The 25,706-nt window shown below is 39.2% G+C and overlaps 1 protein-coding gene across 3 annotated transcripts in view; it reads right to left on the bottom strand.

Annotated features, from left to right (window-relative positions):
- Positions 1-13,012: 13,012 nt before the first annotated feature.
- The window catches only part of RC3H1 (ring finger and CCCH-type domains 1), an 84,272-nt gene continuing 71,578 nt past the window's right edge, over positions 13,013-25,706 (bottom strand). For 2 of the 3 annotated variants that reach the window (XM_044267375.1, XM_044267376.1), the window contains exons 16-20: positions 25,570-25,660; positions 25,184-25,316; positions 23,041-23,211; positions 22,024-22,139; positions 13,013-20,643 (exon numbers count right to left, since the gene is read on the bottom strand). In XM_044267375.1, the coding sequence (XP_044123310.1) occupies positions 20,493-20,643; positions 22,024-22,139; positions 23,041-23,211; positions 25,184-25,316; positions 25,570-25,660 (662 nt within the window). In that variant the 3' untranslated portion in view covers positions 13,013-20,492. The remainder of the gene's footprint in view (positions 20,644-22,023; positions 22,140-23,040; positions 23,212-25,183; positions 25,317-25,569; positions 25,661-25,706) is intronic. The other variant, XM_044267377.1, reaches the window with a different exon arrangement.

The following is a 25,706-nucleotide window of genomic DNA, read 5'->3' as shown; positions in this document are numbered from 1 at the left end:
AACTGCCCTTCACAAGGCCTCAGAATGTGCCCCAGATTAGAAAGCTAGCAAAGCTGCGGTTCAGACCCATTGTACCTGTCTCACAGGTTTGGTGCTCCTGTAACACAGCTATGAAGAAAATGTCGTCTCCCCAGGTTAAAACTCCAGTTCTTTTTCTGGGAGCAGGGTCTGTATGTCATCAGCTGGTTCTTCTCCTCCAGATAGTCTCTATCAAGTTTGTCCATGAATCCCTCCAAATCCAGGGCTCCGGGGCCCAGAAATGAACCCAAGGATTGCCACTTTCTTTGGTTACACATTTTTATCAGAAGGCATTTGTCTTTGATGCGCATTCCAAACGAGATTTCCAGCTGGTCTTTGGGAGTCTTTAACCCCAGCCTAGTCTCTGGGTCTCATACAGCCCTCCCCGCCCCCGTCTCTGCCACCCTTGCCTTTGTACTGTCTAGTTTTTTGGGTTTTTTGTTTTGTTTTGCTTTTTTCAAAGATTTTATTTATTTATTTGACATACAGAGATCACCAAGCAGGCAGAGAGAGAGGGGGAAGCAGGCTCCCCGCTGAGCAGAGAGCCCAATGCAGGCCTTGATCCCAGGACCCTGAGATCATGACCTGAGCCGAAGGCAGAGGATCAACCCACTGAGCCACCCAGGCGCCCCTGCACTGTCTAGTTTTTCATGATCCCAAATCCCTTTCTTCTTAGTTCATCTCAGACTGCTTTGATGAGGAAAGAGAGAAAGAGTGTCTATGCTGGGCTCGCTAATGTGGGTCTCTCCCTGCCCCACACCACCAACCCACTCAGCCCCAGACTCAATTATTCTATAGGGTTTTAACAATGGTCTAGATTTAAAGACCTAAAAGTGTGCTTAAATCAAATTTTTCATGGTAGCTTCTAATCATTTCTGAAATTGGGGGCAGACTCTATTTTTCTCTGAGTGGAAACAAGGTCAGAAGGAGCTGGGGGTTCTCTGTGCTCTGCTGTGTTAGGGGTAGGTTTGAGGGGCCACAGAGAGGAAAGAATATAGCATTCAGTCACCCTCTTTTTTTTTTTTTTAATTATTAAGTGGTTTGAAGATTTATTTACTTGAGAGAAAGAGCTTGACCACACGTGTGTGTGAGGGGAGGGCCGGAGGGAGAGGGAGAGAGGCAGGCTCCTTGCGGGCCAGGCGGTGGAGTTGGGAGTCTGATGTGGGGCTGGATCCCAGGAACTCCAGATCATGACCTGAGCTGATACCAAGTCAGCGGCTTAACCAACTGAGCCATCCATGTGCCCCACCCTCTCTTTAAAAAAAAAAAATATTTCTTTCAAGTGAGTAGTAAAGTTAAAAAAAAAAATCCCTCTTTCCCTACTTGGCCTCTAGTCCCAGCAGCAGCTCCTGATGCTTGCTGTTGATTCTCTCATGTTCTGGGCTGTTCTGTTCTTTTCTCTGGCATCAAGAAGACCTTGGTGGAGTATAAACAGGAGAGCTGAGCTCCTGCTGCTGGTTACTGAGTAACTCAAAGCTTAACTTTTCATGGAAATTTGGCAAAATATCCAACACAAAAACCAGAGCCATTCTCCAGCTCTCCTAGGCTTCTAGGTTATGAGGTGGTTATGCTATTTTAACTGAGGTGAAGTAAAGTTTGTCAAAATAATCCTGCGTTATTACTTGGCAGCTTTTCAGTGACTCTCAAAGCTTCTCACTGGAATTTGTTAAAATTCTCACACAGGTTAGAAAGTCCAGCTTTAGTTTCAGGGACAGCAAATCAAAGTCACAAATATTTATCGAACATGCCCAGTGCACAGGCCACTGGACCTTCCACGTACCAGGTGCTTGATAAATATTTGTGTTTGAAGGAACCTGCTTTGGAGTAGTTTTGCTGACTATTCGCAGAAAAATACTTTAAATCCCTCCTAAATAGAAAGTTGAGGTTATTAAAAATGCTTACTTCTCCAGAGGAACTGACGCCTTGTATGATCAGAAGTAGCAGGCGAGGGCATTCTGGGGAGACTGAGCAGGAGAGCAGTGCATGAGGTCAAACTCACTGTCCTGTTTTAGTCCAGGAAGATGTGGGCGGTGAAAGAGACGCGGAGAAGGGGGAAGACAGCAGAGGTAGAGGGACGGGGAAGGTTGTGTGGAGACAGAGGGGATGGCTTGGACAGACCTAGAAACTGCTGGGAAGAACTCCTAGGGAAGCCAAGGCCAAGGGGGTGTGTTTGGTGAGTACAGGTCAACCAATGTGACTGGTGTCTCTCACCCACCGCTGCCACGGGAGGGCCGCTTAGCAAATCTGTCCAAACTCCTACAAGCAGGGAGGTGGAAATGAGGATCTAGGAATGAATGTGGCTTGGTAGCTTTTATCCCATCAGGACACGAGGTTGGTTTCGGGCCCCTTCCAGGTGGCCAGTGCCGAAAACCAACAGATGCTGCTTGGGAATAGGTTGTTCAACTTTGAACAGAAACGAGTTTTAGGAATCCTGTCTTGTGCGCTTACCAAAGTCCGGCTAAGCAGGGAATGGTGCCAAAGGCAAACCCTCAAGCTGCTTGGTGAGAGAAAGGGGCCGGCCCACACCGGAGGCGCGGCTGGGGTCTCACCGGCCATCCAGGATTCCTAGGACGGGTCAGTTTTCTGGGACAGGTCAGTTTCCCTAGCTTGTCAGGGTAACAAAGGGCCCGCTCAGGGGAGGAGGACGAGCTTAGGGACTGAGGGAAACCAGAGGGTCCTGTAATCTAGATCATAATAGCCTAAACTCCTTAGACTTGAGAGGATAAGAAGATAAGCTGAGGTGGCTGTAGGTCTTCCTGGAAACTGAGTATTTAGGAGAGCTTTGATATTGCAAAGGCAATTTTTCCCCTTTAACCTAATGCTGTAGGGAACAACCTAGTGCTTGCTGAAGGGAACCATGGGAGGCTGCGGACTTGGGTGCACGTGTTTGGGTGTTTAGTGATGCCAATCATGCTTATACCATTTGTGGTCAAGTTGCAGCTCCAGGAGCACATACAGGGTCCTGCAAGAATGTGGCCTCGTAATGAACTTCAGGGAGTTGGGAGCAGCTTGAAAAGTCAGGTGGAGGCCAAGCCTCGGAAAGCTTTGTGTATAGTTCTGAGTTGTTTGAGTTTTATCCTTTGGTGGTTCAAATCAGTAAAGGTTTTAAGCCATAGTGAGAAGGGATTATCAGGATTTGAAATGGAATAGGGACGGGGCAGAAAACCCACTCAGTAATCTGCCGCAGTAGACGTTCAGGAAATAATCAGGGCTGGTCAGCACCAGGACAGCGGGAATGAAGAGGAGGGAAGAACGTCCGAGATCGTGCTCAGTCTTGCAGCGTTGACTCTCCACCTTGTTCATCTTATAAACCCTTTCATACCTTTAAGAATCACCTCTTCAGAAGAAAAAGCCTCCCTGAATCACCTTGCTTCCCCAGCTCAATGCATTTTCCTTGAAGTACTCTCCTTGATGCTAATTGTGTCTTACATCTCACTGCTTCAGGAAGTCTGATGATGGCAGAAACTGGATCTTTCTGCTTCTCAAATTGCTTTGCTGCTCACAGGTGTGGTCTGCGGACAAGCAGGACTGCCAGCCCCTGGGAGCGCATTAGGTAATCCCAGGCCCCACTCCAGAGCTGCTGCAACAGTAAGGACACTTTAACAAGAGTGCCAGGTGAGACGTATGCACATTTCGTCTGAGACGTGCTGACAAAGAAACTCTCCAATAAATGTGAATAAAGAGGCACAAATCAGACCCCTTCATTGCTGGCTTGTAACCTTTCCTTGGAATCCCTTTACTTTCAGAATAAAATCAAAATACTTTAGCATCATCTGCAGGCCTCTGTGGTCCAGCTCTGCCTCATCTCATGCCATGGTCTCACTCCCTCTACTCTTGCCTCAAACAGTGAGTAACACAGATTCTTCTTTCCAAAAAATCATATTCCATAGAAACATATTCTGTTTTCTCTGACTAGCGGTCTCTCGCCTCCAACATTACCTGCTGTTCTGTCTGTTCTCTAAGTCTTACCTTCAGTGCAACTGCCTCAGGAAAGCCTTTGCTGCTCAGCCAAGCAAGGTGAAGTGTACTTTGTGTACATTCTCACAGCTCCTGGCTCTTCTCCTTTGAAGACAATTGTAGCTGGATAATTTTTTTTTTTGGTGATTCTAGTGTTTTGCTGATGATTATTACCTAACATATAATGTATTATTTGTTTCAGGGGTAGAGGTCTGTGATTCTTCAGTCTTACACAATTCACAGCACTCACCATAGCGCATACCCTCCCCAATGTCCATCACCCAGCCACCCTATCCCTACCACCCCCTCGCCTCCAGCAACCCTCAGTTTGTTTCCTGAGATTAAGAGTCTCTTATGGTTTGTCTTCCTCCCTGGGCCCATCTTGTTTCATTTTGTCCCATCCTACCCCCATGACCCCCTGCCATGCCTCTCAAATTCCTCATGTCAGAGAGATCATATGATAATTGTCTCTCTCTGATTGACTTATTTCGCTTAGCATAATAGCCTCTAGTTCCATGCAGGTCATTGCAAATGGCAAGATTTGGGGGGTTTTGATGGCTGCATACTATTCCATTGTATATATATACCACATCTTCTTTATCTGTTCATCTGTTGATGGGACATCTAGGTTCTTTCCATAGTTTGGCTGTTGTGGGCATTGTTGCTATAAACATGTGGGTGCATGTGCCCCTTCGGATCTCTACATATGTATCTTTAGGGTAAATACCCAAGTGTGATTGCTGGGTCGTAGGGTAGCTCTATTTTCCACTTTCTGAGGAACCTCCATGCTGTTTTCCAGAGTGGCTGTACCAGTTTGCATTCCCTCCAACAGTGTAAGAGGGTTCCCCTTTCTCTGCATCCTCGCCAACATCTGTCATTTTCTGACTTGTTCATTTTAGCCATTCTGACTGGTGTGAGGCGGTATCTCACTGTGGTTTTGATTTGTATTTCCCTGATGCCGAGTGATGTTGAGCACTTTTTCACATGTCTGTTGGCCATTTGGATATCTTCTTTGGAAAAATGTCTGTTCATGTCTTCTAAGGATTTCTTGATTGGATTATTTGTTCTTTGGATGTTGAGTTTGATAAGCTCTTTTTTTTAAAGATTTTATTTATTTATTTGACAGAGAGAGATCACAAGTAGGCAGAGAAAGAGAGGGAGAAGCAGACTCCCTGCCAAGTGGAGAGCCCGATGCAGGCCTGGATCCCAGGACCCTGATATCACGACCTGAGCTGAAGGCAGAGGCCCAACCCACTGAGCCACCCAGGTGCCCGAGTTTGATAAGTTCTTTATAGATTTTGGATACTAGTCCTTTATCTGTCATTTGTGAATATCTTCTCCCATTCTGGCAGTTGTCTTTTGGTTTTGTTGACTGTTTCCTTTGTTATGCAAAAGCTTTTGATCTTGATGAAGTCCCAATAGTTTGCCCTTGCTTCCCTTGCCTTTGGTGATGTTTCTAGGAAGAAGTTGCTGCGGCTGAGGTTGAAGAGGTTGCTGTCTGTGTTCTCAAGAATTTTGATGGATTCCTGTCCCACATTGAGGTCTTTCATCCATTTTAAGTCTATTTTTGTGTGTGGTCTAAGGAATTGGTCCAGTTTCATTCTTCTGCCTATGGCTGTCCATTTTTCCCAACACCATTTGTTGAAGAGACGGTCTTTTATCCACTGGACATTCTTTCCTGCTTTGTCAAAAATTAGTTGACCATAGAGTTGACAGTCCATTTCTGGGCTCTCTATTCTGTTCCATTGAGCTGTGTGTCTGTTTTTGTGCTAGTACCATACTGTCTTGATGATGACAGCTTTGTAATAGAGCTTGAAGTCTGAAATTCTGATGCCACCAACTTTGGTTTTCTTTTTCCACATTCCTCTGGCTCTTTGGGGTCTTTTCTGGTTCCATATAAATTTTAGGATTATTTGTTCCATTTCTTTGAAAAAAATGGATGGGATTTTGATAGGGATTGCATTAAATGGGTAGCTTGCTTTAGGTAGCATAGACATTTTCACAATATTTGCTCTTCTAATCCATGAACATGGAATGTTTTTCCATTTCCCTGTGTTTTCCTCAATTTCTTTCATGAGTACTTTATGATTTTCTGAGTACAGATTCTTTGCCTCTTTGGTTAGGTTTATTCCTACGTATCTGATGGTTTTGGGTGCAATTTTATGGGATTGACTCCTTAATTTCTCTTTCTTCTGTCTTGTTGTTGGTGTATAGAAATGCAACTGATTTCTGTACATTGATTTTATATCCTGACACTATACTGAATTCCTGTATGAGTTCTAGCAGATGTGGAGTGGAGTCTTTTGGTTTTCCACATAAAATATCACATTGTTTATAAAGAGTGAGAGTTTAACCTCTTCTTTGATGATGCCAATGCCCTTTATTTCTTTTTGTTGTCTGATTGCTGAGGCTAGGACTTCTAGTACTATGTTGAGTAGCTGTACTGATAGTAGACACCCCTGCCAAATTTCTGACCTTAGGAAAAAAGCTCTCAGTTTTTCTCCATTGAGAATATTTGCTGTGGGTTTTTCATAGATGGCTTTGATGATATTGAAGTATGTACCCTCTATGCCTACGCTGTGAAGAGTTTTGATCAAGAAAGGATCCTGTACATTGTCAAATGCTTTTTCAGCATCTATTGAGAGTATCATAGGGTTCTTCTTCTTGCTTTTATTAATGTAGTATATCAAACTGATTGATTTGAAGATATTGAACCAAACTTGCAGCCCAAGAATAAATCCCACTTGGTCGTAGTGAATAATCCTTTTAATGAATTGGTTAGTATTTTGGTGGGAATTTTGCATCCATGTTCATCAAGGATATTGGTCTGTAATTCTCCTTTTTGATGGGGTCTTTGTCTGGTTTTGGGATCAAGGTCATGTTGGCCTCATAAAATGAGTTTGGAAGTTTTCCTTCCATTTCTATTTTTTGGAACAGTTTTAGGAGAATAGGTATTCATTCTTTAAATGTTTGGTAGAATTCCCCTGGGAAGCCGTCTGGCCCTGGGCTCTTGTTTCTTGGGAGATTTTTGATGACTGCTTCAATCTCCTTACAGGGTTATGTTATGGGTCTGTTCAGGTTTTCTATTTCTTCCTGGTTTAGTTTTGGTAGTTTATATCTCTAGGAATGCATCCATTTCTTCCAGATTGTCAAATTTGCTGGTTATATTTGCTCATAATATGTTCTTATAATTGTTTGTATTTTTTTTTTTTTTTTTTTTTTTGGTGTTGGTTGTGATCTCTCCTCTTTCATTCCTGATTTTTTAACTTGGGTCCTTTCTCTTTTCTTTTGAATAACTCTGGTCAGGGGTTTATCAATCTTATTAATTCTTTCAAAGAATCAGCTCCTAGTTTCATTGATTTGTTTTACTGTTCTTTTGGTTTCAATTTCATTGATTTCTGCTCTGATCTTTATTATTTCTCTTCTGCTGGGTTTGGGTTTTCTTTGCTGTTCTTTCTCCAGCTCCTTTATGTGTAGGGTTAGGTTGTGTACTTGAGAGCTTTCTGATTTCTTGAGAAAGGCTTGTATTGCTATATACTTTCCTCTCAGGACTGCCTTTGCTGTGCCCTAAAGATTTTGAACAGTTGTGTTTTCATTTGTTTCCATGAATTTTTAAAATTCCTCTTTAATTTCCTGGTTGACCCATTCATTTTTTAGTAGGATGCTCTCTAGCCTCCATGTACTTGAGTTCTTACCAACTTTCCTTTTGTGACTGAGTTCTAGTTTCAAAGCATTGTGGTCTGAAAATATGCAGGGAATGATCCCAATCTTTGGTACCATTTGAGACCTGATTTGTTACCTAGGACGTGATCTATTCTGGAGAATGTTCCCTGTGCGCTAGTGAAGAATGTGTATTCTGTTGTTTTGGGATGGAATGTTCTAAATATATCTGTGATGTCCATCTGGTCCAGTGTGTCATTTAAAGCCTTTATTTCCTTGATGATCTTTTGCCTGGATGATCTGTCCATTTCAGTGAGAGGGGAGTTACTTTTATTGTATTTTTGTTAATTGTGTTTCTTTGATTTTGTTATTAATTGGTTTATATAATTGGCTGCTCCCATGTTAGGGGCATAGATATTTAAAATTGTTAGCCCTTCTTGTTGGACAGAGCTTTTAAGTATAGTATAATGTCCTTCCTCATCTCTTATAGTGTTTGGCTTAAAATCTAACTTATCTGATAATAGGATTGCCATCCCAGCTTTCTTTTGATGTCCTTTAGCATGGTAAATTGTTTCCCACCCCCTCACTTTAAATCTGGAGGTGTCTTTGGGTCTAAAATGAGTTTCTTGCTGACAGCATATCGATGGGTCTTTGTGTTTTTGCTCTTTCTCTGCTTAGAGGACCCGTTTCAATATTTCTTGTAGGGCTGGCTTGGTGTTTGCAAATTCATTTAGTTTTTGTTTGTCCTGGAAGCTTTTTATCTTTCTATTTTCAATGACAGACTCGTTGGATATAGTATTCTTGGCTGCATATTTTTCTTGCTTGGTGCTCTGAATGTATCATGCCAGTCCTTTCTGGCCTGTTAGGTCTCTATGGATAGGTATGCTGCCAATCTAATATTTCTACTGTTGTATGTTACAGACCTCTTGTCCTGAACTGCTTTCAGGATTTTCTCTTTGTCACTGAAACTTGTAAGTTTTATTATTAGATGACAGGGTGTGGACCTGTTTTTATTGATTGCAGGGGTTCTCTGTGCCTCCTGGATTTTGATGCTTGTTCCCTTTGTCAGATTAGGAAAATTCTCTGCTACAATTTGCTCCAATGTACCTTCTGTCCCTCTCTTCTTCTTCTGGAATCTCAATTATTCTAATACGATTTCATCTTATGGTATCACTTATCTCTCAAATTCTCCCCTTGTGGTCCAGTAGTTATTTGTCTTTCTTTTGCTCAGCTTCTTTATTCTACATCATTTGGTCTTCTATATCACTAATTCTTTCTTCTGCCTCATTTATCCTAGCAGTGAGAGCCTCCATTTTTTATTGCACCTCATTAATAGCTTTTTAAATTTCAACTTGGTTAGATTTTAGTTATTTCTCCAGAAAGGGATTCCCTAGTATCTCCCATGCTTTTTCCAAGCCCAGGTAGCACCTTGATAATCGTCATTCTGAACTCTAGTTCTGACATATTAATGTCCATATTGATTAGATCCCTAGCCGTCGGTACTGCCTCTTGTTTTTTTTGTTGTTGTTGTTGTGGTGAGCTTTTCTGCCTTGTCTTTTTATCCAGATAAGAACAGATGAATGAGAGAACAAAATACTAATAGGGTAGCAATGACCCCAGAAAAATATACACTAACCAAATAAGAAGAGACCAAAAATCAGGGGTAGAATGAAAGGGGGGAAAAATAAAAGATATATATATATTAGACTGGTGAATAGAACAGAGCCACATACTTGATTCTGGATATATATACACACACACACACACAAGTGACTGTAAAGATGAAAATTTAAAAGATAAATTTTAAAGATGAAATTTAAAATGTTCAATTTTAAAGATGAAAAATAAAAATTTTAAAGATGAAAATTCAAAAAGGTTCTAAAAAAGGAATTGATAAGAAGTTGATTGAAAAAAGAAAAAAAAAAAAGGAAAGAATGTGATCAGGCTGGAGATTAGAACAAAGCCATGCACTAGATTTAGGGTATATTTTGATCTGTTAGAAGACACTGTATCCCAAAATTTTGAAGAAAAAACCTGTATCTATACAAAAAAAAATAAGGTTAAGTACAATGAAGAGATATTATGACTATAAAAATGAAAATTAAAAAAGATTTTTAAAAAAGATTTATTTATTTGACAGAGATCACAAGTAGGCAGAGAGAGGCAGGGAAGCAGCTCGATGTGGGGCTTGATCCCAGGACCCTGGGATCATGACCTGAGCTGAAGGCAGAGGCTTTAACCCACTGAGCCACCCAGGTGCCCCTAAAAAAGATTTTTTAAAAGGTATTGATAAAATAGAAAACATTAAAATAGGAAGAGGAAATTTTTTTTTAAATTGAGGGGGGAAAAAAAAAAGCCATGAATTCTATGTGTTGTTTTCCCTAGCTCTGGAGTTTGCAGTTCTCATTGTTCAGTGAACTTGGTCTTGGCTGGATGTTCTTGCTGATCTTCTGTGGGAGGGGCCTGTTGTAGTCATTCTCAAATGTCTTTGCCTGAGGCAGAATTGTACCGCCCTTGCACGGGACCAGGCTAAGTAATCTGCTGGGGGGGGGGCTGTTGTTCTTGGTAGCTTTTGTTCCCTGAACGCTTTACATGTAGCTTTGGACAACAGGAATGAAGATGGCGGCCTCCCAATCTCTGGCCCCATAGGAGCTGAGAGCTCAGGGCCCCACTCCTCAGTACGCCCTCAGAGAAAAGCAGGCAATCCCTCCCATCTCTCTGGTCTCCAGCTGCAATTTCAGCTCACCTGGCCTGTGAGCAAGCATTTCCCTCTGGCACAGGGCCCTGTTTGGAGTTTCCAAACCCAGCATATTTCTGCAGCATGCTCCCGCACTGCTCCTCTTGGAGAAGGAGGGAGGAGGTCTCCCTGGATCTGCCACTTGTGGGGTCCCTGCTTGAAGAGCAGTGGTCCAACTGTGCCTTGGATTACAGCTTGGGGTAACCCTGAGCTGAGAAACCCCTCCTTGGCTCCATCCCCGCAGCCAGTCTCCCTGCCTTGTTACCTGGGAGCTCTGCCACACTCAGTCACCCGTGGCCCTTCTGCATCCCTGTGCATCCTGAGACCACACCGTCCCCACAACGGCACCACCCCCTGCTTAGCCTCTGGAACAATGTCCCTCAGTGGAGCAGACTTTTAAAAGTTCCGATTTTGTGCTCGCTGCTCTATCACTTGCCAGGGGCCGGCCCTCTCCCCGTGGTCTCTCTTCCCGAATGTTGCCTTGGATTCACTTCTCCGTACATCCCACTTTCCAGAAAGTGGTCAATTTTCTGTTCCGAGAATTGCTGCTCTTCTTCTCTTCGATCTCTTGTTAGTAGGTGTTCAGAATGGTTTGATATCTAGCTGAACTCCTAGGACCTGATATTTAGGTTCCCTACTCCTCTGCCAACTTGCTCCTCCCCTCCCCCCCTTTTTTTAAACAATCATTTTTTAAAAAAGATTTTATTTATTTGAGAGACAAGAGATAGCAAGAGAGCATAAACACAGTGGAAAGGGAGCGGGCTCCCTGCTGTGCAAAAAGCCCAATGAGGGCTTGATCCCAGAACCCTGGACCATGACCTGAGCTGAGGGCAGCCAGCCAACTGACTGAGCCACCCAGGTGTCCCTGTTACCTATTTTAAAACTGCTCATCTCAGTTTCCGTAACTGGAGCCTAAGCTCCTTGAAGATGAAGACTGGAGTCTATCTTCTACAGTGTGGTACATTTGATTAAGTACTCAATAATTCACTTCAGTAAACACCAAAGTGGGTGTTCAGTGAGTAGTTGAAAGGCCACTTTTGAGTTGCAAAGTCTTCCAAGTAAGGGTGGCAGCCAGTATTCAATGGGCCACCATGTTGGAAAGTGGAGGGCATTTATTAATTGATCATTGCAGATTAGCTGGTTACTGGGAATGAAATGCTAATATACACAAAAAACAAACTCATATTAATCTATGTGAGTCTCAGTGTAAAGGGTCAGAAAATATCCTACTGCTCGTGGGCAGGGTAGGCTTAGCATAGTGGTCAAGATGGCATGGCTGGTTTTGGAATTCCCACTCTAGATTTTTTAACATTCAAGGATGGTTGCAGTAGTTACCATCCTTCATACCCTCTAAACTTTCTTTCTTTCTTTCTTTTTAAAAAGATTTTATTTATTTGACAGAGATCACAGGTAGGCAGAGAGAGGAAGGGAAGCAGGCTCCCCGCTGAGCAGAGAGCCCGATGTCGGGCTTGATCCCAGGATCCTGGGATCCTGACCTGAGCTGAAGGCAGAGGCTTTAACCCACTGAGCCACCCAGACGCCCTTAACCTTTCTTTTATTATGGTCGATTCCCTTGAGGTCAGGTGTGGTACCAAACAAAGATACCTATTTGCTAATTGTTGGTAGGAGGTGAAAATAACCTTCACTGTTTAGTATATTACTTTTCTGCAAAAATAAAGGAAATGCCAGGAATTGTCAGTTATACATCTTTTAAAAATATGGGCATTTACTTACATAAACATGTTGCTATTATCACACTGAACAAAAAGGTCATTCCTTGGTCTTAGTAACCAGGCGCCTGGGTGGCTCAGTTGTTAAGCATCTGCCTTTGGCCCAGGTCATGATCCCAGGGTCCTGGGATCAAGCCCTGCAATAGACTCCCTGCTCGGTGGGGAGCCTGCTTCTCCCTCACCCACTCCCCGTTTGTGTTCCCTCTCTTGCTGTCTCTCTGTCAAATAAGTAAAATTTAAAAAAAAAAAAATTGTTTTCCCCACCTTTGATTCAGGATGCAAATAAACTCCACATGTTGCATTTTCCTTTTGGTCTTAACCTTCTTTTGAATCTAGCAGCCCCTTCCCCTCCCCTTTTTCCTTCTTCATGCCACTGAATTGCTGACTAAGGCATATTTTACACCAGTCTCTAGTAGGAGACAGTCAACCTATACACCCTCCAACTGCAAGGAATGACTAATGGGTGGGGATTTCAGGACAATAAGAAGTCAGTTAGGATGGAAAGACAAAAAATATTTGCATCAGGAAGGTACCCACAGAAAGTCCATGCTGCTTAAACATAAAAGAAGGTCCTGATTAGGAAGTGGCTTATAAAGGTAAGTAATAAGTAAAATCTTAAAAAACAAAAAACAAAAACCAGAGCTCTGGATATTAGCCCTGGAGTCTCACTGACTACTGATGCTAGGATCTCAGACGCACCACCTTTACTGTGCAATAGCTTTAGAACATAAAAGGAATATGGATGATAGTGTATTTAAGGTTGGAGTAATTCCTATGATATTTCTACAAAACTGGCTACTGCAAGTATGTTTTAATCTAATTCTCAATTTTTCACATAAAAAAAGGTGTAACAATCCCAATGTTAGAATAAAATGGCACAGACTCTTTTATAAAAAAGACTACACATTTCTCCTCATTAATTTATCATTTAATATAAATGCTGACAGAAAGCAGATAAAGACCTTGTAGACACTTTCATATATTTACAAACCAAAAGGTGAATCACCTCCTTCTACTTGTTAAAATAACCCTTTTATCTGCAACTCATGGGAGCTTTAAACACTAGTTAGGAGCAACATGAGGCTGAGTCAGTTTCCACGGTAATAAAGGAAATAGCATTTTAACAAAATGTGGCATCTCTGATATAAACAACATGCACACAAATAATATAAAATTGATAAAGATGGCCTTAATCCTCTTAAAAACCTGACAAGTATAACATGCACTTATTCAGACCCAGAATTCTGCTGCCCTAAACATCTTCCTATTACTCTTTATTTCCACCTCACTTGTTTTGAAGGCTGTTTAAAAATTGGAAATATAAACACATTAAAAGAGAAGAAAATGGTCCATTTCGAACAGGGTTTTTTTCCTTCCTATTCCAAAACCACAACTTTCAAGAGATAGTCTTCAAATAAGATTTCACAGTTTGCCGGAATCTAAAGAACTATTCACAGTTTGTGAAATTCCAACCCATTTATTTTCATTTCTATTTTTAAAAAATTGAAAACACCTGGAAAAAAGTAAAATTTCACAAACTTCAGCAACTTAAAAATCAGCTGTCACTTTAAGACAATATTTTTATTCCTGAACAGGTGGGTGGAGACAGGCAAGAATAAACAGGGAGCTGAGGCAAGGAAAAAAATAGGAATTCAAGAGAACTTTTTAAAAATGGTACTTTGTCTAGCACTGATTTATAAGAATAGGAGATATAAATTCTCACTATCCAAAACTAGGTGATTTCATGAAGTCATCTATAACCTGACTCAAATATCATGGGCTCCTTTATTAACCTAAATTATTTTTGTCTTGTTAAATATACCTCTGCAGGGCACAATCACATACAATCAATACGATTGGTAAATTACACAAGCTCTATCCCAAGCAAATATGCATCAATGTTAAAAAGTTTTTTTTAAAAAAACAAAAAACAAAAAACCAAAATAAAACAAAATCCACCCAAAAAGGTGATAATGACTGCAGAATGTCTCGGGGAGACTGGTATGAGCCTAAAGACCAAATTGACCATAGTCATGGAAAAAGGGTAGCAGGAGGAACAAGGGGAGACCACACACAAAGAGGAATCTCACAACTGGAAAATGCTTCAGTGGGTAAAAGATTTTGTTCATCATCTTAATTAACTTTTTCCACTGCTCTTGTTCCAAAAAGTTAGAGTATCATCATAAAGTAAGACAACAAGGCCTCTGATCAGTGAATAAAATGGAAAAAAAAATTCCCCTGCAAGTTCCTTTCATTTCCAGAAGGTAGGAAGAGGATGAAGGGTGATTGGGGTGGGGTTGGGATGTGGGGTATGGCAATGAAAATGTGGGCAATAACACATCTGGAAAAAGTAGCTCTCAGGACAGTGCCTTCGTTGAAAAGAGGATGTAAAAATGATAAAAAAAAGCTTCAAATACCTTTAAATCAGAGGAATATATTACAGGGTTGTTTAGATACTATTGTAAGAACGGCAGTCAATCAGTGATTACACTATAAATGGTGATTTTAAAAAACAACAATAGGCAACCCCCACCCCCCAAACCAAAACCCAACAACATCCAGGCAACCAATTATCCAACAGTTTCTTTCCATCCTTTTCATGACCCTTTTATGCACTGGCTGGGGTGGGGAGCAGGGGCTGTCTGATAGTTTCCAGTTATAAGATGACTCTGAGTGTACAACCTAAAATGGAAGCCAAAGACTTGTGAGCTCTGTCTACACAGAGTTAAAAACAACAAAACAAACAAAAACAACAAGAAACAGACCTCAGTACAAGAAAATAAGTCATCTTGTCTAGTGTGTATACATATACATACATACATATATACGTATATATATATATACATATACTAACTCCACAGGATTTAACTTTTCTAAATACACATTTTTGGACACAATATTACCTTGAGGTTTAACGTCTCTCTCTTGGGTTATTGTGCCTTATTTTCTTGTGAAAACAAAGGTTATTACTCTAGGGATGTTTTGCTTAGGAATAAAATTCAAAGTAAATTCAGTGTTTGGCTGAAAATTCAGAGGCTCTGAAAAGAAGGATTCCAGTGATGAGGTTAAGTCCCTTTATCACAACACGATTTCAAAGGGCTCTACCCACTTTCTTCAGTGCAGTATTGAAAACCCACCTATTGGGAACACATTTATTATTAAAAGGTGTTACTTCTTCCTGGTGGTGGCAGTGTCCTATTATTTATTAACATCATAGCTAGTATTACTTATCAATTAGAATATTTTATATGTGAAAATATCTTTAGCAGTCAAAGCAATAAAATCTTAAAAACCAAATCTTAAGTTGGTATTTACTATAATTAACAGTACCTTTTGACAAAAACAGCGTTCTTTTTCAAATGGCTCAGAAAAGTTGAATAAAGAATTTAATAAAATATTAACTGCAGTCCACCTACAACTCCCAGTAAATCCTTTCAGCAGGAAAATTTCATAAAGCTGAGCTGAAGCACAAATAAATAGAAAAGTCACAGCTGTCCAAGGTAGAAAGGTATGAATGAGGACCAGCAAAATGGGTAAAATGATGACAGCAGTAGACCGCTTATTTGTTCAGTCCCTAATGTTGAACGTAAAATCTGCTTTAGTTTAGTTGCTCTAATTTTTTTCTAAAAGGACAGGCTGATTTTTCAGGGAAGAGATCATCTTGTAACACTGTTACCAGGCATCACCAACTGAGAAATAAACACAACCAGGCTCTTTTCACTGAAGTTAATTTCTAGGCAGATCATTAATTTCTCCAAAAAAGTAACTGGATCTTTCCTTTTACAAAATATGTATCATTATAGGTGCTTTTAACAGGTAAATTTAAAATTATGAAACCTTTTCTCAATTCTTTAAAATGAGCAAAAATGAAGTGGAAAAAAGAGGGTAAGACCTCCATCCATCACCATTTGTATTTAAAAGCGCTCAAATACTTTTTAGTGAAGATAATGTTTTTCTCCAAATCCAAATATAATCGTAGACATGCAGTGACTATAGTTTATTTCTCACCAGTCACATGCTCATGAATTCTTTTACCCAGTCTCATAGCTTGACCATGGTGATATAGATTGTCCTTCCAGACACAAGTACAAAACCAAAACACACAAGATGCTATCATGACAAGATAATCTCAAAAAACAGGGGGTCTGCTTACACACAATATGCACACAAGATGCATTCACTGGTTTAGAGAAACTGGTGAATTTTCATTACTTTTACATTTTATAAGGCCAGCTACCTTTAACAGTTATCTTTAGATAAATCTACTTACACAGTACAATCAACTGACAAATACTAAAAGGTTTCACAATCAAAATGGCTATTTCCCCCAAAACCAAAACAGAGTAAAGCACAAGTCTTTGGCTCTCCTTTAAAGAAAACAGCAGGTTACCATTTTTAACCAGACCTTTGTTTGCCTACCAGTAGGGCAAATACCACATTTGTGCATCACTGAGTAATAACACCATTAGAAAAGGCAACTTCACAGAAGTTATTGGCTAAGCGAATTCATTTGAATGCTCTGTTTTGAGGCAGCAAACTGTCACTGTTGCAGATTGGGGAGGGCAGTGGGTAAGTCAAGGGGAATATGCAAAGACAGAAAAGGGTCAGGAAAAAAAAAAAAAAAACAACCAAAACAAACTTTGAGCTCCAACCCTGAAGACCTATGGAAAAGTCTGATGGAGTTACACATTCATGGTAGCAAATGAGAATCATACCAATTTTGTCTTTTAGGCAAAAGAATAAATGCATGAGAAGTCCAGAAGGGAAGGGAAATACGACGAGAGAAGGGAATCAGCCACATTAATGCCATACCAAATAATTTTTTTATACATTCTGAGTATTTGGATATTTATAACTGGTATTAGAAATAGTGTCTTATCATGTGAATACTATTACTAGAAACCTATGCTACAACTAACTGTTCTTTTGATTACAAAAGTTACAAGGAATGGATCTTTGGTCACTTTAGCTTCTGTAAATTACCCAAGACAGGGCAGCTACTGGACTTACCTTGTGACAGTATCTATAAGGTAAAAGAACTATATATAAGTTAGGAAACTATGTGTAGATATCTTATTCTTAGTTCTTCTACTCTTTTCCAGAGACACCTTGGGGGGAAAAAAAACTTTTATATTCCTAGCTATAAGATGATTCTGGTTTTATTATCTAAACAAGAGTGAACACAATGATTACTATATTCCTACCTTCACCCTCTCAGAATTGCTCATGTTCATCTGTGATGTCAGTCTTGCTTCTGAATTCAGTGAAAAGCAAATAAAGTCATCTCCAGAAGAAATTAATATTTACTAAGTAGAAAGCATAAAAACTGTATTTTCTATTTGACCGATTTAATTTCTTAACTGTCTCTAAAGATATACATTTTAACAGCAAAAAAAACCCCAAAACCCAAAAAAACCAAAACCAAACCCCCCCAAAACAATCCCTTTCACATGTTTTGGGGGGGGGGGAAGGCAGCTGAAGAGTCAAGCAGTTAAAAGAAGAGTCAAGCAGTTTTGCCCAAAAAGGCTGCTTACCCTTACAGGCTCATCATTTCACAAACTGTACCACAGAGAAAGGGAAAAGGCAAAAAAAAAAAAAAAAAAAATCCAAACTTTGGAGGTTTTATTTAATTTCTAAAACTGCCTGGGGGTACTAGGAAAGTTTTAAGAATTTCCACTGGGATAAGGCAGAATGACCAATTTAAAATAGGTAAGTTAAAGGCACAGTGGGATAGGCTATCATTCTTTTGCCTTTCTACCCAACCAGATTTCCTCTAGAGTGTGTGGGGCCTTACTGAGGTACAGCTAGAATTAAGGCTACAATTTAAGTGATCTGCCCCCCACCCCCATCACCAATGAAATTACCTTAAAAAGTGAAAGGGACGATTTTAAGTCAATTCAAAATAGTGGCTTTTCTGGTTTTATTCTTAATAGAAATACTAACTATTCCTGCCTAGCTTATGAAATCAAAATGGTGGAAGCAAGGAGTGTATTTGGAGGATATAAAAATAAGAATAACAGAAGTTGACTTATTAGATGTTTCAATGGATATCCAAAATAGAATTTTACTTTTATTCTGAACTTCAACAAAATCAATACTCAAAAATTCCCTAATACCAGAATCATTCTGAGTTCCAAACTGAACCAACTGCTTCTAAAATTTAGGAATTATCTAACATGTCCAAATGAGAAATAAGATCTGCCCAAATCTGCCTACAGAAGGTTGGAGGCCAAGAATGTTGCCTTTTACAGTTATACAAAGAAATGAAAAATCTTGGGACTCTGTCAGACATACAAAGTTTCTCTCCTTCTCCCAAAAAACAATAAGCACTTACATATAAGAGGGTTTCAAGCAAAAAAGAAAACGAACAAAAAAGCAAAAAAAGCAAGTGTGTATTTTTTTAAAAAAGGAAAATATGATTATCAACTGAAAAAATGCCTCATCTTCATTCAGTGCTTCTACCTCCCAATCAGTCATTTTATCGCAACAGCTGCGCTCATGCGAAAAAATCCTTAAAACATACCCAATATATATACAGATATAGCTATGTATATATGTATATATATATAATATATATAAATTTTTATTTAAATAAAAAAGAAAGCTCGAATCCCAAGCCAATATGTGTATATCAAATCCTTGACCAGCCAGGTCTGTAGGGCATAATCAAATTCAATGTGAAATAGTATATAAACACGGTGCGCCTTGACTGGGCAAATTAAATAATCGCTACTCAAAAGAGTGTTCTGTTTGGACTCTCCTACTGGTAGGCAATGGCAGGACTGTATTTCCCTCCCCCCTCCCCCCATTTGTTTCAGTTAACAGTATGATGGACACAGAGCTTACACTGAGGTTGTTATGACCTCAGCAGGAGTTAAGGGTTAAGAAAATAAGAAACAAGAAAAATACAAACTCTTGCTTTTACCCAACCAAAGCAATGCAGTAACTTATTACATAACCAGTGCTTTCTGTTTTAGTAGTATAGTCCAGAAAGGGAAAGTTTTAAAAAATCAGGCAAACGGAGGGATGGGGAGGGTGACTACATCAAATAATCCCCACTAAACATGTTCTATAGGGTCTTAGTTCAGTATAGACACATGGCATCAGAATATGTGCAGCAGAACTAAATTAAAAAAAATTCTTCCCTATTCTTTTCAGCACTTTTACAAAGAATCTCTTCACTACTGTAAAGTCAAGTCTAAGAAAACTGACTTTTAGATATTTACAACCAAATGGTGCCAATGATTCTGAACAACAACTAGTCAATTCATAACTATCCTTAAGATCTGGGCGGTCTGTATTTGCCAAATCTACTTGAAAGCCAGTGGCTTTCATGTGATTTTATATTTTCGGTTTTGACAGTAAAACAAAATAATAACATCCACGAAATAACATGACTGTTCATTTTCAGTTCAAGTCAAGTGTTGTAGTTTTAAAACATGGTTGATTTTTTAAAAAATACATTTTATGATTTTAGCAGAAGTTCAATTTGAAAAAGCACAGCTCCAAATTTTCAACCATCCGCTCAGTACAGGTAATACACTGACCATGTATTTTCAGTACTATTAAGTTACAGTTCATTCTTAAAATCATCTCCATTTAAACTAATCAAAGAGCCTACAATATTGGCCTGACTTTCTGATTACATTAAGAGAATGACATGGATCCTTAATATGGAAGTGAGGACTTCAAAAAATTAATTGATAATTATCTCTCTGAAAAAGCAAAAACCAGAAGTTTTAGTGCTATATGAAAAACATATATATGAGGCCAGTAGCCAGAAAGAGAAAGAAAATTATGACTTTCAAGTAATAGCTCTTGGAAAAGTTGGTTTGCTGCACATTTTCTAATAACTAGTCTACTACTGTCTCTTTGTTTCTCAAGCACCACCAAATTCTCAGACAGTCTGGTGCTTTCTGTCTGTTTTAATTTATGGGGTTTGCAAACGTTGGATAGGACTGGGGGTAAGGAATTATACACTGGGTATGTAATAATACCAAAATACAAGAAAAACCTACTTCATTAAGATCATACAATTAATCAAACAGAGTGTATATATAATATCTTCTTTTTTTTTTTAAAGCCCTGGATCCAAGGCGTCCAAAGTTATTAAAATAAAGTTCATTCACAGAACAAAAACAAATTTAATCTGAATTGCTTGCAGATACTGCTAATTTTCTTTTTCTTTTTTTTTAAATTAAAAAATGCATTAATGTGAACTATGTGCAGGGTTTGTTTTTAGTAGTGGTGTTTGTGCACATTGCCTCCGCTACTTTTCCTTGATTTCTCTGACCACTCTCAGAGAAAAAGTTTAGAAGTTATCTGTTCTCCTACCCCTATGCCCCGCAAATTAATCAGGAGCAAAAGATAAACGTTGGACTCTTCATAATTTAGGGAGCAGAAGTGGGTGTGACTCCTGCTCTCTGGGAGTCATTGTTGTCACCTCCTCCCTCGGGGTCCTCTGACAGGTTCAGAGAGCTGGTCTTGTTTGACAGGAGGCTGATATTCTCTTGTGTCAAAGCTGATCCATTTGGTACATCGCTGTTGACATATTAAAAAAAAAGTTGGAATTTTAAATAAGGAGAAAGAGAAAAATGAGTATTAGCAGAATAAAATCAATAGGGTCTTTCTTGCAGCACCTGGGTGGCTCAGTGGGTTAAGCCTCTGCCTTCAGCTCAGGTCATGATCTAGGGGTCTTGGGATCGAGCCCCACATCGGGCTCTCTGCCTATTTGTGATCTCTCTCTCTGTATTAAATAAATAAATAAAATCTTAAAAAAAAAATAGGGCCTTTCTTTTACTAGTATGGAAAAATATGCAAGTAGCTTTTTGGACTTTAATTTACAGTTCGATGTCCATGGTTTAAACATAGGGTTTGGCAAACTAAGGCTAAGCAGTGCCTGTTTTTGTAAGTATAATTTTACTGAAACATAGCTTGCCCATCTGTTCATGGATTGTCTATGGCTGCTTTCACACTACAAGGGCAGAACTGAGAGTTTCTCCACAGAGACTGTAAGACCCCTAATTTTAAATTCTTACTATCTGGACTAAAAGCTCTGACCCCTGCTTTAGCAGGCTTACAAGTACAAGAAATTATTTAGAACTCAGGACAATGCATCGATTTACTTAGCTAAAAACTACGCCTGAAAGCAACAGGGCATTAGAAATTATTGCTATGCAATCATCAGGAGAGTAACTCAGGACTATGCTGCAAATGACTTCAAACTACCCTGAGGAAATAATGACAGCTGTGCACATAAAGAACTACTACAAACCTGTTTATTGCAGGGTTGTTCACAGAGAGCTAACATGTATCCCTCACCTCTAGATGATATGGGATAGACCGAATTAAAAACCAAGGGGACGAGGTGGAAGGTGGATTTGAAAGAGGCTAAATCCCCACACACTTCAGAAGGACTGGAAAGGTCTACAGCAAAATATTAACACTGGCTTTAAATAAACTAAAAAACAGAAAAAGAAGAATTGGAGCCAGAAAAATTAATTTTAGGTATTGATAGATAATTCAGTTTTGAACCTGTTCTAACCTTCCAAGTTTTATATCTAAATTTATGTGAAAATATTCTTAATGAATGTATACAGAATGATAATTTTATTATTTATTTATTTATTTATTTATTTATTTTAAAAAAGATTTTATTTATTTATTTGACAGAGAAAGATCACAAGTAGGCAGAGAGGCAGGCAGAGAGAGAGGAGGAAGCAGGCTCCCTGCTGAGCAGAGAGCCCGATGCGGGGCTCGATCCCAGGACCCTGAGATCATGACCCGAGCCGAAGGCAGCGGCTCAACCCACTGAGCCACCCAGGCGCCCCAGAATGATAATTTTAAAAACAAATCATATTTATGAGGATACTTCTGTCAAGACTGCATAATGTAAGACTATAACAATGTCCTTTCCTTTACCTGAATGTCAATGTAAGGTCCTCAGCTGGAACCTTATTTTGTGGCTCTGGTTGTCCATTTTCAGCTTGCTTACTTGTATTCAATTTGCTTTTCATGTCCAGAGAACACTGGTTCTCCTTTGAAAGAGAAGGAAGTAAATTCAGTTATCTTCTATTTAATGGTGCTAATGAGAGACCAAATATAGATAATACAAATTGATAATTCACAAATCATATACACTTTTATAAAATGACCAAAGAAATGGGCAGCCTAAAAGAGAGACATACATGATGATAATAGAGTACACTTGCTCACTATCCAAGCCAGAAAACAAGGGGGCGAATGCCTCAAGTTAGAAAAACTGATGACTTAGAAAAGGTAAGCCAAAATGTAATAACTACCTATAATGTGCTTACTGAAGCCAGAAAAATGAAATGCCCCGTTTATTTGCTTGGAAAGAACGTGAAAATTATGCAACCAAAGAGTCAATTACCATGCAACTGGGGGGAATGGTTCAATCGCCCAAAATCCAAAATTTACTAAAAGCAGTATTCATGCACTATGAAGCAAACCCTAAGTATATCCATGGATACAATTCCTCAATAAGGAAGGTGTAGATAGCATTTTACTCATAACAAAAAACAGGTCTTCAATAACTAAAGGCTATAAAAACTAGAATGCTATTTGTGAACACACATTACAAAATCATAATCACCATCCCCTCATCTTCCCTAACCAGGATATTTAACAGTAATTTAATATTGTACAATTAACTGCCTTGTTTTCCCTTAAAAGTTTTTCGTAATACAGAATTCCTAAGACCAAGAACACACTAGAACAAAAAGGGAATGAGAGGAGGAATGAATAAAAGAGGGAGCTAGCTCATCCTCATGAAACTATTCTAAGTATTAACCACTCACTGGATACCTTGGGGTGATGATTCTCGAGCTCTATAGCCATGAGTTCTCCGACATCACTACACAGAAGCTTTCCTTTTCCCCTATCCCGGCTCCCACGCTTTCCCACCAGAACACTCACCATACTCAGTTCCCGGGTTCTCTTCCCGATTTCCCTTTCCACCTGGTGCAGTTCCAAGCTCAACTGCTCACTTGAAATCATTCCAGGCCACTTTGGAGGTGGTGGTGGGGGCTGTGACTGGCCTGCCAGGGTGTTCACCTCCCTCTGCAACACCAGCCTGTTACTAACAGCCTAGTACATAAAGCCAAGCACATACACAACTCAACACATTTCACACCATGCACAGAATGACCAGGCCCAATTTCAGACCACTGCCTCAAGGAGTTTATCATGAAGATATTTGCAATAAAAATGACACTATAAGGTTCTCTCTCTTTTGAGTGCCATTTGAACTAAAAAGAAAAACCAGGGGATTTAAACTTACTAAGCAGTAATTTAATCTTAGGGATAAGTTGCTCTTACTTGATTTGAAAGAGAAGTCAAGTATAAAAGCATATTTCTTCCCCTCTTTTAAATGGAATTTTCTGAAGTAAATCCTGCAATTTATTTCAATGAAACCTCAGTAATGGCAAGGACATTTAACCATACTGAGTTAAATATGTGGCAAACTTCCAAATGATGCTGTTTATTCTTTTGGAACAGAAAATGGGTCTACAAATTTCAAATAAGACAAAAAGCCATGAGCTAGCAGGATAAGAAATAATACTTGCAGTTAATGGTCTGAATCTTCAAAAAGCTAATCAACTAAGGAAGAACATAAACACAGCATTCTATTTATTTTTAACAATAGGAATTAGGAAGAAGTTCTAGACCAGTGTAAATAAAATAATGGCACAAGAAGATGAAATATGAGTATTACATAGTTAAAAAAAATTCTAAGCCTAATTGCTTACATAAGAGCACAAGTCAGACATGTGTTCCAAAAAACACAATCTCCTATTTGTCTTCATAATGAGGGAATCTAAGAATTAGTTAAAAATTTATTCCCAAAGGGGTTCCTTCCTTATCAAAGATTTTGGTAGAAAGGTAACAACTAATGTTCTAATAGCTACTTCTTCTCCAGAAGGGAGCAATATATTTATCAGTAGAATGTCTTCAGTTTTCTAAATTCAAAAAATATGCTCCCATGTAAGTAAAGCAAACAAAACCGTCTTCTTTATGTGGCACTTTTTTTTTTTTTTTAAAGATTTTATTTATTTATTTGACAGAGAGAGATCACAAGCAGGCAGAGAGGCAGGCAGAGAGAGAGAGAGGAGGAAGCAGGCTCCCTGCTGAGCAGAGAGCCCGATGTGGGCCTCGATCCCAGGACCTGGGCCTTTAAAGAATTTAAAAAATTCCTTGTTTTCAGATATTTTTTCTCTAAGTGTCAGGCAACATGGTGGAAAGAACATTGAATTTGGAGTAGGAAGATTTGGGTTTATATTTCAACCTCTGTGAAACTCCTATCTTTCAAGCAGAAGAGGGGGACTATACCACTTGCCGAACCTATATGACCGGGTCATTGTAAGGGTCAATCAGGACCTGTGATTGGTAACTTATAAACTCAAAGAACTAGATTAATGAAAGGTGCAATCGCTATACAGAGGCTCTTTTTTAAGTCCAAGTTCTAAAATTCTATCTTTTAAAGATATATAAATAAATGTGGAGGAAAGGAAAATTTTTTTTAATTAAGAAAGGCAGTATGGGGGCGCCTGGGTGGCTCAGTGGGTTAAGCCGCTGCCTTCGGCTCAGGTCATGATCCCAGTGTCCTGGGATCGAGTCCCGTGTCGGGCTCTCTGCTCAGCCAGAAGCCTGCTTCTCCCCCCCTCTCTCTGCCTACTTGTAATCTCTGTGTCTGTCAAATAAATAAATAAAATCTTAAAAAAAAAAAAAGGCAGTATGAAAAATGAAAAATGTTAAGCTAAAAGCATTTGTTGATAAAAACTGTATACCTTAAATGTGCCATCAGGGAATCGAAGTTTCTGCTGGGAAATTTTTAGATAATGTGTTTTCTATTTTAATGGAATAGAAATTCTGAATTTCCTATTATCCCACACTGAATTCTTAAGTACTTAAATTCTTTAAAGAATGGACAGCTATACTAACTCTTTAAGAAACAGCCCTTAAGTTTTTATGTTCATAGTACCTTAAAAGTTCTTCCTTTTAAAACCTCTTTGAGAGCCCTTCAAAAATTGGAATGAAAAAAATATCTGTAGGCTGGTACCTCTAGCCCACGTAGTTGAGTCTGTTGGCTAATTTGATGGTTTAGTTGTTGCAATTCTAGTCGTAGCTGTTCCCTCTCAGCAGATGGAAGGGGTTTTCCATGACTGGCCACTTCTGACATGGACATTCTCTCCCTGTGGTGGGAAATAATGGATAAAATATTATTGACCTAATGTAACATTTTGTGTCAACTGTACTTCAATTGAGAAAAAAAAAAGAAAGAAAGAAAACAAACAACCCCCGCCCCAGGTTTGATCTACTACTGTGCTGACATAAAAATCTGTGTTACTTCATCATGAAAATAATAAAAATCATTGACAAGAAAAATAAAATGAGAAAAGCTGAATAATTTTAAAGGCTTATAAAAGTAAAAAGAATGACTCATACCTCTCACTGAAGTGTCCTTGAGAAGGAATGTTTTGATGAGTTGAATATGGAGAACCTCCCCAGCCACTGTGGGTTCCATATGGACTATAATCTGTAAGAGAATAATTTACTGTGGGATGATGCAATTCAGAGATTTC

Source organism: Neovison vison, chromosome 10, assembly GCF_020171115.1.
Source record: "Neovison vison isolate M4711 chromosome 10, ASM_NN_V1, whole genome shotgun sequence".
Classification (NCBI taxonomy): Eukaryota; Metazoa; Chordata; class Mammalia; order Carnivora; family Mustelidae; genus Neogale; species Neogale vison.
Note: the sequence above shows the minus strand (reverse complement) of the source record. Positions and strands in the feature narration are given on the sequence as shown.